The sequence below is a fragment of the Gallus gallus genome, chromosome 11, assembly GCF_016699485.2.
Source record: "Gallus gallus isolate bGalGal1 chromosome 11, bGalGal1.mat.broiler.GRCg7b, whole genome shotgun sequence".
In the NCBI taxonomy this organism is placed as follows: domain Eukaryota; kingdom Metazoa; phylum Chordata; class Aves; order Galliformes; family Phasianidae; genus Gallus; species Gallus gallus.
The window spans coordinates 1,003,877-1,015,272 of record NC_052542.1 but is presented as its reverse complement, the minus strand read 5'-3'; the positions used below and the strand labels follow the sequence as shown (position 1 = coordinate 1,015,272).

At 62.7% G+C, this 11,396-nt stretch overlaps 2 protein-coding genes across 2 annotated transcripts; both read left to right on the top strand.

Moving 5' to 3' along the window:
* The first annotated feature begins 53 nt into the window (after positions 1-53).
* EXOC3L1 (exocyst complex component 3 like 1) lies at positions 54-8,966 on the top strand. The gene is made up of 13 exons (XM_001232624.7): positions 54-766; positions 1,624-1,784; positions 2,674-2,893; positions 3,185-3,845; positions 3,979-4,096; positions 4,287-4,412; positions 4,639-4,739; positions 5,085-5,195; positions 5,317-5,446; positions 6,459-6,581; positions 6,857-7,012; positions 7,254-7,378; positions 7,811-8,966. Exons 1-13 carry the CDS (start codon positions 724-726, stop codon positions 7,995-7,997), a joined length of 2,262 nt encoding a protein of 753 aa, XP_001232625.3. The 5' UTR covers positions 54-723; the 3' UTR covers positions 7,998-8,966.
* A 757-nt stretch (positions 8,967-9,723) lies between these two features.
* On the top strand, positions 9,724-11,395 carry CTRL (chymotrypsin like). Its single transcript, NM_001277625.2, has 7 exons — positions 9,724-9,786; positions 9,935-10,038; positions 10,125-10,204; positions 10,373-10,454; positions 10,535-10,715; positions 10,844-10,977; positions 11,136-11,395. Exons 1-7 carry the CDS (start codon positions 9,735-9,737, stop codon positions 11,295-11,297), a joined length of 795 nt encoding a protein of 264 aa, NP_001264554.2. The 5' UTR covers positions 9,724-9,734; the 3' UTR covers positions 11,298-11,395.
* Position 11,396: the final 1 nt, after the last annotated feature.

Sequence of the window (11,396 nt, the reverse complement as noted above, 5' to 3'; positions counted from 1 at the left end):
GGCATGACGGGAACTTCCGGTGTGGGGCGGGGCGCGCGTGGAGACCACGTGGTGGGGCGAGGCGGGGCGTGGCCTGGCGGCTTTTGGGTCAGTGCGCGCTGCTCCGGAGGCTCCCGGCGGCTTCGTGGGCTGCTCCGAGCCTCTGTGCTGTGCTCTCGTCCCCTTACGTGGGTTGCGAGGCGGCAGTGGGGCGGTGCGCGGTGCCTGAGCCCACCGCTCCCCGCTTCTCGGGGCGGGGAACGCCGGGCGCTGCATGCAGTGCCTTACCGTAACCCTGGGGAGGTGGTCGGTGGCCCCGGGACGTCCCGTTCGTCGCTAACCAAAGCAGCCACGGCCAACCCGTGCCCCCGAGCCTTGCGAGCCATCACCCACCCACCTTCCCGTGCCGCGTGAACGCACCAAACCCCTCCTGCGCCTCTAACGGCGGGCCCACGCCTCACACAAAGCGTCAGGGAAGCTCGGCTCCAGCACACCGCAGAGCCCCGGGGCAGCCGGCGGCCGCGGGGGGCAGCCGGGGCCCTCCCTGCACCATGGGGGTCGGTGCCGTGCGGCGGTTCTTTACGTCCGTCCTCCTTCCCCTGCTCCCCCTCCGGCCCCGACATCCTGAGCGCGTCCTCGGGAACACAATGAGCCCCTGAGGATCTCCGTGTGCCGGAGGAAACGGCCGCCGGCTTCCTCCGCTCGGCCCAGCCCCGCTCGTGTGCGCACGGCGGCGGTGAGACCATGGGCATGTCGGCGAAGGACGAGCGCTGCGCGAGCCCTACAGGTAACGGGGACGACGCGGCAGCCCCCGCGGTGCCGGGCAGGGGAGGAGGGCTGCCGCTCTGCGCTCCTCACGCTCCCCCAACCCCTGCTTTGCCACCTTCTCCCCACGCTGCAGCCCTTCCCTCTGAGCTCCCCGCCCTCCGGGGATGCGCTGCTCTCCCTTGGAAGCCCCCCGCCCCAGCGGTGTCCTTGCGGGGGAGCTCAGCTGGGGACAGGGTGGCATCTCCGGGGGCGGAGAGGGGGTGCGGGGAGCCCCAGTTCTGGGAAGGGGGGAAACGATGAAACAAACAGTGAAACCGAGCCCTGGGGATGGGCTGTGTCACGGCCCTCAGCCCTTGGCGCGGATTTGGACGCTTTTGTTTGGACTCTTTGCGAAGACGACCCTTCACAGCCCATCAGGTGCTTTTGGGACGCCAAGGAGGCCAGGAGCCTGAGTCTGTTTGTACCAGCCTGGCTCCCCCGGGCACAGCCACCACTGCCTCCAGGAGCGCCACACGGACAGGCACTGCCGGCTCGTTGTGCCTCCTGCTGACGCACTGCCTTCCCAGGTGGCACGAGAACCCCTCGGGCAACCTGTCCTTGTCACGCTGGGTCACCTCAGGGTGGCACCCCGAGCCGGTGGGTTGGATAACAGCCCCTCGGGGCAGCCTGCTGTGCACTGCGTGGCCCCGTTGGTGGTAGTGGGACGTCAGGGAGCCCTCCCAGGATGTCTCCTTGCTGCCCTGCTGTCCAGTTTCCCACATCTGGGTGTGCTTGAACATCCGCTCACAATGGTTTCCTGTTTCTGGCCTCGGGGGCCTTTCCTGCCCTGCAAGGAGAGGCTTCGTTTTGCTCATTAACCCCTGGCTTCATCCCCAGATGAGGAGTGGCCAGAGGTGGAAAAGGCTGAGAAGTTAGCGAGAGGAGCTGCTCTGAAATGGGCTTCAGGGGTGTTCTACAGGCCTGAGAAACTGGAGGGGCTCGGGCACTACCGAAACAGAGAGACACAGAGGAACAGCTCCATCCAGTCCCGGCTCAAGGTGGGTGTTTGTCAGGTCCCACCCAATGGGTGCCCACAGCTTCACACCTCCTCAAACACAGATCCCAGACGGGGTCTTCTGCGTGGACTCATCGCTTTTTCCACTTCTGGGGAAAAAAAATAATAAATTGTCCTTTGGCTGGCACTCGGTGGGAGAAATGCAGTTGTTTAGGTTTAGTTCTTTAGGATTTGGGAACCACCCCTGCCCTACTCAAAATGAGCCTCCACTGCCCCTGTCTGTCCTTTGAAACAATACACGAAGGGCATTCAGCACATCCCACGTGTGGGACACGGTGCTCCCCATCCTGGTCCCATCCCCTTTCCCATGGCTGGGAGGAGGCAGCCCCATCCTTGCCTGCAGAGCCCACCCAGGAGAAGCAGTATTTCTGCACACGTAAATAAGGGATGCACACATAAGTAAGGACAAGCCTTCTTGGTCGGGGTGATGCTGTGAACCCTTTCTTCATAACCTGAAGAACGACCAACCTGAGCGGTCCGGTGGTTCTGCTTTTGGGAACTGAAAGGAGACGTGTGGTTACTGCTCACCCTGCTGCCTCGGTAACCCCAAAGGGGTGCCCTTCTCTCACCTCGTGCACAGTAGCCATTGGACACCCCAAACCCTGCAAACGGTCACGGTGAACTGTGGCTCAGCACACTCAGAAGGGTTGAAAAGGGGTCCTCAGAAGGGACCATTCCTGCTGCTGGAGCAGCTTTTTAGATGCTGTGTGTACTCGGGGTCATGGTGAGTGGGGACAGCACGGTGGCAGAGGCAGGTCTGAGCTTCTGGGGCCGGGAGAGGGCAACGCAAGAGTGGCCTGACAGGGCTGGGGCAAACAGTGCGAGCCTTCAAGAGCTTCTCTGCTGCCCCTCTGTCCTCTTCTGCTCCCCAGTCGACTGTGCAGTCTTACCTGGAGGGGGTGAGCACTGGGCTGGAGCAGCTGCGGTCGGCGGTGCAGGAGGTGCAGAGCGTGTGCCAGGACATGGGGGCAGCGAGGTGGGCCCTGCTCGACTGCGCAGACCGCTTCCAGGGCCTCCAGCAGATGCGGGCGCTGATGGCAGAGCACGTGCAGCTGGCCTCGGTGGTCCAGGTGCTGCCCCAGCTCTTCTCAGGTAGGGCACCGGCCCGATCCGTATGGAGTTAGGCTGGAAGTTCACTTGGAGTTATTCCGATCCAACCTTTGGGCTGCGTGGGTGGCAAAGTCAGAGCGGGTTGTGCAGGCTTTGCCAATTGGGTTTGGAAGGTCTGTGGATGGAGATGCCCCTGCCTCCCAGCACTGCCCTCCCGGGGGCACCGTCCCCTTGCGATCCCCCCGCTGACCTGTGCCCAACACCCCCTTCACACCCTGTGCATCTCTCTTCATCCTTCTTCACACCCTGGCATCTCTCCTCCCTCTCCCACAGTCCACGAGGTTTTTTCCCATACCCTGCAGCTGCTCCGTGGGCGGCGCCTCCTGGAGGCCCACGCGGAGCTCATGATGATGGAACACCTCCGAGATGACATCCTTTCCCAGCTGCACCTTCGTGGGCTCTCCGGTGCCCAGGCAACCGTGCTGTCCTACTTCAGTGGTCTGCAGGAGCTCAACGAGAGCCTGGCCAAGCAGCTGTGGGGCATCGTGGGCAGCAGCCTGCAGCTGGTGCGGGAGGACCCAGTTCTCTTTGTCACCGCCGTCAGGATCATCGAGCGGGAGGAGAAAATAGATGACACTCTGCTCCTGGATGCCACCTTCCTGCCCCCTGGCCGCCCAAAGGGCTGGAGGCAGAAGTTTTACCACGTTCTCCAGGAGACCATCACGGCAGCTCACTTTAATGCCGTCCGTATGGATGCTGAAGGCCCGGGGCTGGCCAGGCACCTCGCTGCGCTGCAGAGGGACATCGTGGCCGAGCTGCGTGTGGTGAAGGACCTGATGGTCCAGTGTGTCCCAGCGCACTACAACATCCTCAGTGTCTGCACTGCCACGTACCACCGGGCCCTCAGTAGCCACCTCCAGGACATCCTCCGAGAGGACCTGGACAAACAGGCACTCTTCCTCCTCCTCGAGTGGGTGCTTCGCATGTACCCCAGGTCAGCACCTGCCTCGCAGGCGGGGAACCGGGCTGTGACCAACACGCAGCCTCTGCCTGCTGGAGGTGACCGTGGGGAGGGCAGGTGTAGGAACTGCAGGCAAACGCAGCCCTGTCCCACCTCTGCCCTCCAGCCCGGAGGTGATGGGTCACCCCGACCTCCTCCCAGAAGTGGATGTTTCTTCTCTGGGCCCCCTGGTCTCCCCTGAGCTTGTGGATCAGACAGAGAGGAAATACGTGGAGAAAGTCAAGGTGAGCAAGCAGGACAGCGCGTGTGCGATGGGCGTAGGGCCCAATCCGTGGCCACCATGCAGGCACCTCCTGTGACGGCGGCAGGAGCCCGTGGCGGTTGGCCCAGGGCTCACTGCTGGGCTGTGTGTTGGGTCTGGGGGGTGTCGGTAGCTGATTTTGGGGCTGGCTGCGGTGGGTGTCCGTCCTGCAGGCAAGTGTGCTCGAGTGGATGCAGAGGACCCTGGAGGTGGAGTTCAAGGAGTGGTTCAGAGAAGAGGAACCTGAGATGGACCACCAGGGCTTCTTCCAGTCTGCCCTGCCTGTCATCGTCGTGCAGGTGGGTGCCCAGCACTGTGGTCGACCCCAGGCAGTTGTGCCCCTGCTGCTTTGGTGGCTTGTCCAGCAGCACGCTGTGCTCATCGTGGTTCTGAGATACGGTCGGGCTCTCCTCTTCCCTTGTGTTCAGTGCTCCCTGGGGCGCAGCTTGGGGCAGGCCGTGCTGAGAGCACCCCAAAAGGAGCCATGGCCCCTGACTCACCTCCGCTCCCCTCTCCTTTGCACAGATGCTGAGTGAGAATATCCAGGTAGCCTCCTTGATCACAGACTCTCTGCAGCAGAAGGTCTACAACATGGCCCTGGAGGAGCTCGAGGCTTTTCTGGGACGGTCAGTGGAGCCCCTCCCATCCCTTGCAGACCCCAGGTCCCCACAGCACAGCCCTTCTACCCGTGGGGCCATGTCCCAGCTCCTGGGGGCCACCAGATCCCGGGGCCTGTTGCACCCAGCGCCTCTCTGGTGGTGCTGAGCCCTGCTCTGGACCCCTGAGGGATCCAAAGCGGGTCCCACTGCCCTATGCTGCCCGAGAACAGGCCGCTGCCAGTTTGGCATCAGTGAGGTGGGAGGGTTGTGGGAGGCCCCCGCGTGCCCCCAGGAGCTGCGGCAGCATCCCAGCTCCAGGCATCTGTGGCAGAGGCTCTGCCTGCCCGTCACGGCTCACTGGCTGTGTTGCAGCCTGAGGGAAGTCCTCGTGCAGTGCGGGAAGGAGCACCAGAAGGACCGGACCGTCCCCAAGCACTACGTCCCCTACCTCCTGGCCATGCTCAACAACAACCTGGCTCTCAGGTAATGCACGCCTCATGGCTGCCTCTCAGAGCAACCCCGCCGCCACAAGGAAGCCACGAGTTCTCCATCTCCCTGCCCTTCCAGGGCTAACTGTCCCCTGCCTTCTCTATCTGTCTCCTAGCTCCTCTATTCCCTCTCTGCACCCCAATGCTGCCTGCAGAGAAGTCCCCGCGTCCCTCCGGGCTGCTCTGGACAAGATTCAGAAGAAAGCCTGCCAGCTGCTGCTGGAGGAGCTGCTCCTTGACCTACAGGTACGTTCATCCACGGCCTGAGGCTGCTGGGGATGCAAAGACCCCACCGCAGCAGGAAGATCGCTATTGCTACCCTGTCTATTCCTGCCTAGCTTATAGGCCACATGCTCCGTGCTAGAGAGCAGCATCCAGCCAGCTATCATCCCTCAGACACGTCTCCCAGGCCTTGCTATAACTGACCAGCAGCCTGCCAGCACCACTCAGCATCACCGTGGCGTGTGGCCCCAAACCCACCCACTGACAGGGCTGGGCAGCCACAGCCCACCCGGGCTCCCTTGCGCTCCTTCTCTGTGGCTCTTTCATGGCACAAAACCGAGGAGAGAGCACATCCGTGCAGAGGATGCAACCCCGTGTGTGACTGCCACGGTCATTTCCTGCCAGCAGAGTCAAATTTAGCTTTCCTGGAGCCTGGAGCAAGTCTAGAAAAACGAATGGCATTGCTGTGTAGGGCTGGAAGGTGAATGCCATGGAAACAAGGGGGCAGCTAAAGGGTGAAACACTCACAGGCAGCATGGAGACTGACACGCTGCAGAGAGACTGTGCCTGCAGGCAGGAAGGTGCTGCCTACAGGGACAGCAGGGGAGGAAGAGGTCGAAGCCCCCGGCCAAAAACATGTTATGTCTACACAGGAAAAGGAGCAGAGATTAAAACTGCATCAGGGCAGGCCAAAAGCAAGCATGTGAGGAGCAGCTTGCTGCCCCAGGCCTCGGGTGCTGGCTGCGCTGCAGTGCCCAGCAGCGACAGTGAAGCTCTGTGGCCCAGGTGGAGCCCCAAAATGCTGACCTGAGGGCATCAGGAAGACCCAGGAATGATGGCAGTCCCCATGTTTCTCAGCCATTTCCTAATGCAGATCGCTGTTTTATGTTGGCTTTTGCCAAGCAGGGCCCTCTGGTAGCGATAGGCTTGGGTGAGCTGCCAGACAGGAGGGCAGGTGCTACGGGATGCTGTGCCTCTCCTCAGCTGGGAGCAATGCAGAGCAGGGCACCTTACGCTCCTGCTGTGCTTGTTTCAGCCCCTCTACGCGCAGCTGCCTTCTCGCAAGTGGCTCTCTGGGCCCCAGCTGGTCAACAGCATGTGTGAGGTGATCGACAAATACACAAAGGACTTCTCCCACGTCAGGAAGCCCGCCTTCACGGTACAGTTTGCTGGGGGGATTCCCTCTGATGGGCTGCCGGTCTGCAGGGTGAGGGTGTTGAGCAGTTGGTTGCGGTGCTGGGGCTCAGGACGCGGCCCAGAGGGTGCTGGGAGGGCAATAGGGATCTGCTGGAGGGGCCCGTATCCTCCAGAGCATCCCACAGGGCACCATCACGCAGGTTTTCCCCAAGTTCAGATGCCTTTCTGCCTTCTTTCCCCTCTCCTGGGCAATTCGTGGCCAACCCCCGGAGCTAACAGCTTTCTCCTGGTGCTCAGCTCCTGCTGATGGAGAGCGAGCTCCTGGTGGTGAGCCAGTACCTGCGGGCACTCATGCAGAAGAAGATGGTGTGCAAGAGCAAGGAGGAGAGGGGCCAGCTCTGTGAGCGCCTGCTGCAGGACGCCACGCAGCTCCGGGAGCTCTTCTGCAGCCTGGTGAGGGATGCCCGAACGTGGTGGGGAGTTGGGGTCGGGCTGTGAGAGAGGGGCATTGCACAAGCCCTGGGGTAGCCCCGTAGCGAGGTGGGTGCGAGGAGCCACGAGCTGTTCCCTGCAGCCCACGGCAGATGGAGAGTTGCATCAGCCCGTGAACAGCTGTTACACACTTAGGGTAGTGGTGAGGCCAAGATGGGAGGGACTGGCTGGGAGCTCACCCACGTCACGCTCCCTTTCTCAGGGCCTGGACAGGAGGCAGCAGAGCCTGGAGGCTGTGTTTGCTCTGCAGGAGCTGATCTGCCTCAAAGACCCAGCGCTGCTCAGCCTGGAGGTGCTGGGCTTCATCACCAAGTACCCCGATGCCAGGTAGGAAGCCCAGCTCTGCTCACCTGTGACTGGGCACGACTGCTCTGGGGAGCCGGGCTTGGGCTGGAGAGCATGCAGAAAGCTGGGCTCCCTCCTTCCTGAGGTTTCCTTTTGCCGTGACCCGGATTTGAGGGATTCCTGCGAAAACCCAAAGGTGTAAAGGGAAAAGCAGTTGTGCTGTGGTGCTCACCTGTCCATATTTAGTCATCAAAAGGGTGAGAAAAACCCATGACACGCCAAGATGAAAACTTCATAAGTTTTAAGGGGTTACTTTCAAGCCGATTAAAAAGATCAGCTGGTTTGAAGTTCCAGCCCTCCCCAGCCTCAGCTCAGCTTCCCCACACCGCGGGAGGTTTGGGGGACGCGGGCAGGGCTGCAGGGGATGGTGCTGTAAGGCAGCTGCTCCCGGCTCACCTCCTGCTCTCTGCCCAGCGATGAGCACATCTCCACCCTGCTGGACCTCCGGGGCGACATCTCCAAGGACGTGAGACACCTGGTGCTGGAAATGATGGCACAGAACCCCCAGCCTCTGCCCGAGGGCTACCGGCCCATCTTCAGCACCATCCTGGTCCCTGCACCTGAGCAGCCCTTCTGCCTGCGCAAGGCCAAGTGTGCCTGAGACATCCCACTGCCTGCAGCAGCCCCGCTTCCCACTGCCCCACCGATGCATGGACCGAACAGGACGGCCCCGAGGCTGTGTGTGGGGAGAATGGAGATGACTCACAGCGTCCCCACACCTTGCCCTGCGTTGGGACGGTCTGGATACATGCCGTCCTGCTCTGAGCTTGCCTTGCTGAGCTGTCACCCCTTCAAGCAGACCTAGGAGACCTCGGTCGGGAGAAAATCAAGGCTGCTTAGGTCTAGCTTACTGCCTGGAGGAGAAAGAGGAGCAACAGGGCAAAGGACAGGGGGCTACAGCTGGGGTGAGGCCACGTCTCTGGGGGGCTGCAGCAATTCCCGGTGCATCCGGACAGCCAGAGCGGGCCGTGCATTGGTTCTTATCTCACCGCAGCTCCAAAACTGGAGCACTGCTAGACCCAGGCTTACATGGTCTCACAGGACCAGCCCGGGTCCTGCATGGATCACAGCCAGCTCACTGTGGCCGATGGCCAGAGAGGAGAAGGGACACACGGAGCTCTCACCACCCTGGGCAGTGCCACCAACTCTCTCCCTGCTGGCATGGAGGGAGAGAGCTCTGAGTTCTGGTGATCTGCCCAACTCCTGGCCCAACATTCGCAACAGCATCAGAGACTTCAGTACTTGGGAGAATGTGAACTGAGTCTTCCTCCATGGTGGGCAGCACCTCGCTGGGCACAACCATCCTCTGCAGCCCTCCATCCCTTGGTCCTCTTCTCCCCACACGTCAGGGGAAGGTGAGGAGCAAAGCATGTCTCTGTGCTCTGCTTCCTTGGAGCCGCACAGCTCTCTTTTGCCACCTCCTCCTGCTTGGCCTGCACGCTTGTGCCAGCCCTGCAGGCACCCTGGGCAGTGGGAGGGCTGAATTCTATGCTCTGCCACTCTTTCTGCCTGATCCTGCTGTCTTTGTACGGCCCCGATGCCAGAAATAAAGACCTGAGCTCTGCACTCACTTACCGGTGTCCAGGCTACGTGCCTCGGGGGAGCAGGGCATGGGGAGCACAGAGCAGGGAACACATCCCAATGCTCAGTGTTATGCCAGGGACGGCTCCCAGCACTCAGGTGAGCCCAGGATGGCGATGGGGGATCTGGGGGGAAGCGGGCTACTCCACAGCACACAGCCCTGGGGGGCAGAGGGTTCAGGCACCTGCAGGGGGGGCTCGGAGGCGGTGAGGTCGGGGAGAAGTCCACCGTCCTCCCTGGGGCTCACTGCCTGCTCTCCGTGGCTCCTGACCGCCTGGGAAGGCTTCTGCCTGTCCCATCTGGCCCTGGGATGTGCTCACCTGCACAGGGGCGCGCCCAGGATGGCCCTGGGCTCTGGGAACATCCAGCTGGGCCACGCGCCTTGCCAGGCCATCGTATCACTGCTCCGTGGGAGAAGAACCGCTCTCACACAGGCCTGGCCACGGCCATCTCCCACAGCCCGGGCACCGACACCCACCCCCAGCCCTGCCTGCGTCCCACCACAGCTCAGCTATGGCAGCCGTGGCGGAGGGCCCACACAGCCCCTTTCGGCGGCGGCCCACGCACCGCAGGCGCTTTGCGCAGCACAGTCCCGCAGCCGCCGTCACCACTCAGGGCAGGGTGGGTGCGAGGCTTGGCACGGCACCACTGCCCACAGCTGGGACAGGACAGGACCTTGCCCTGCCTGGCCGGGAGCCACACGGCTCCCAGCCGCTATAAAGCCAGCAGCCCCGGGGCATGGCCACGTCTTCTGAGGATGGCGTTGCTGTGGGCAGTCACCTGCCTGGCCCTGGCCAGCACCGTTTCAGGTAAGCCCAACGCCGGGCAGGTGTCCACGTCCCTCTGCTCCGTGTCCTGTGGTGTTGGGGTGCGGGAGGCCTGAGGACGGTAGCACAGGGCAGGAGTGCGAGCAGCATGCGGGCACGAGCCCTGAGCCCCTCCCGTGCCCCTCCTTAGGCTGCGGGGTGCCCCTGATCAGCCCCTCGGTGCAGTACAGCGAGAGGATCATCAATGGGCAGAACGCGGTGTCCGGCTCCTGGCCCTGGCAGGTGTCCCTGCAGGTACGTCCCTGTCCCAGTCCCACGCATGGGCTGCGGTGTGGGTACCCCCTGCCCACCCCCAGCTCCTCCTCTCCCTTTCCTCCCAGACCCGCTCGGGATCCCACTTCTGTGGAGGTTCTCTGATCAACGAGAACTGGGTGGTCACAGCCGCCCACTGCGAGTTCAGGTGAGGAGCGATGCCCTCCGCACCCCACGTTGCACCGGGGACACCGGATGGGCACGGGGTGAAGGCACGTTGGGCACAGCCCCAAAGCACAGCCCTAAGGGCACCGAGCAGCCCACCACTACTCCCTCCCGGTGGCGCCGCAGGACATCCAACCCCTCTCTCTTGCAGCCCATATTCCCACGTCATCGTCCTCGGGGAGTACAACCTCAACTCCCAGACTGAGTCCGTCCAGGTGAAGACCGTGTCGAAGGTGAGTGGGGCAGCTGCGGCGCTGGGAGGGCACTGCAGCTCTGCCCCACGGCCGGGACGAAGTGCTGGTGCCCTTGGCAGGCCGTCACGCACCCCAACTGGAACTCCTACACCCTCAACAACGACATCACGCTGCTGAAGCTCTCCTCGCCCGCCCAGCTGGGCTCCCGCGTGTCCCCCGTGTGCCTGGCTGCTGCCAACCTGGTTCTGTCCAACTCCCTGCAGTGCGTCACCACCGGCTGGGGACGCACCAGCACCACCTGTAGGTACCCCACGGCTCCGGGGGGGGGTCTAATTGTGCTGGAAAGGTGGCAACACATGGCTGCAGCCATTGACGTGCACACGGGGAGGCATCTGGTTGAATAACACTGCTTTTTCCCCCCCCAAAAGCCAACGCTCTGGCGTCGCGCCTGCAGCAGGTCTCCCTGCCCCTGATCTCGCAGAGCCAGTGCCAGCAGTACTGGGGCACCCGCATCACCAGCTCCATGCTGTGCGCCGGAGGGGCTGGAGCCTCTTCCTGCCAGGTGAGGAGCTGAGTTCCCCCCACACCAAGTGCCTGCGATGCGTGGGGCGTCGCATGTGGGGACTGGGAGCTCAAGGGGTGGCAGGGACCCGCTTGGAGCAAGGTCCTGGGGCCGGTGGGGATGGGGGCATCCCTAAACCGCAGCTCTCGTCCCCGCAGGGTGACTCCGGGGGTCCCCTCGTGTACCAGAACGGGAACGCCTGGACCCTGATTGGCATCGTCTCCTGGGGAAGCAGCAACTGCAACGTCCGCACGCCCGCTGTCTACACCCGCGTCAGCCACTTCCGAAACTGGATCGACCAAATTGTGGCCCAGGGGTAGAGCTGTGGGGATCGCTTCGCTCCAGCAGTGCCAGCACGGGGCTGAGCACAAAGCGGGGCTCACTTTGTTGCAGAGTAATAAAGCATGTGCTTCTGGCCT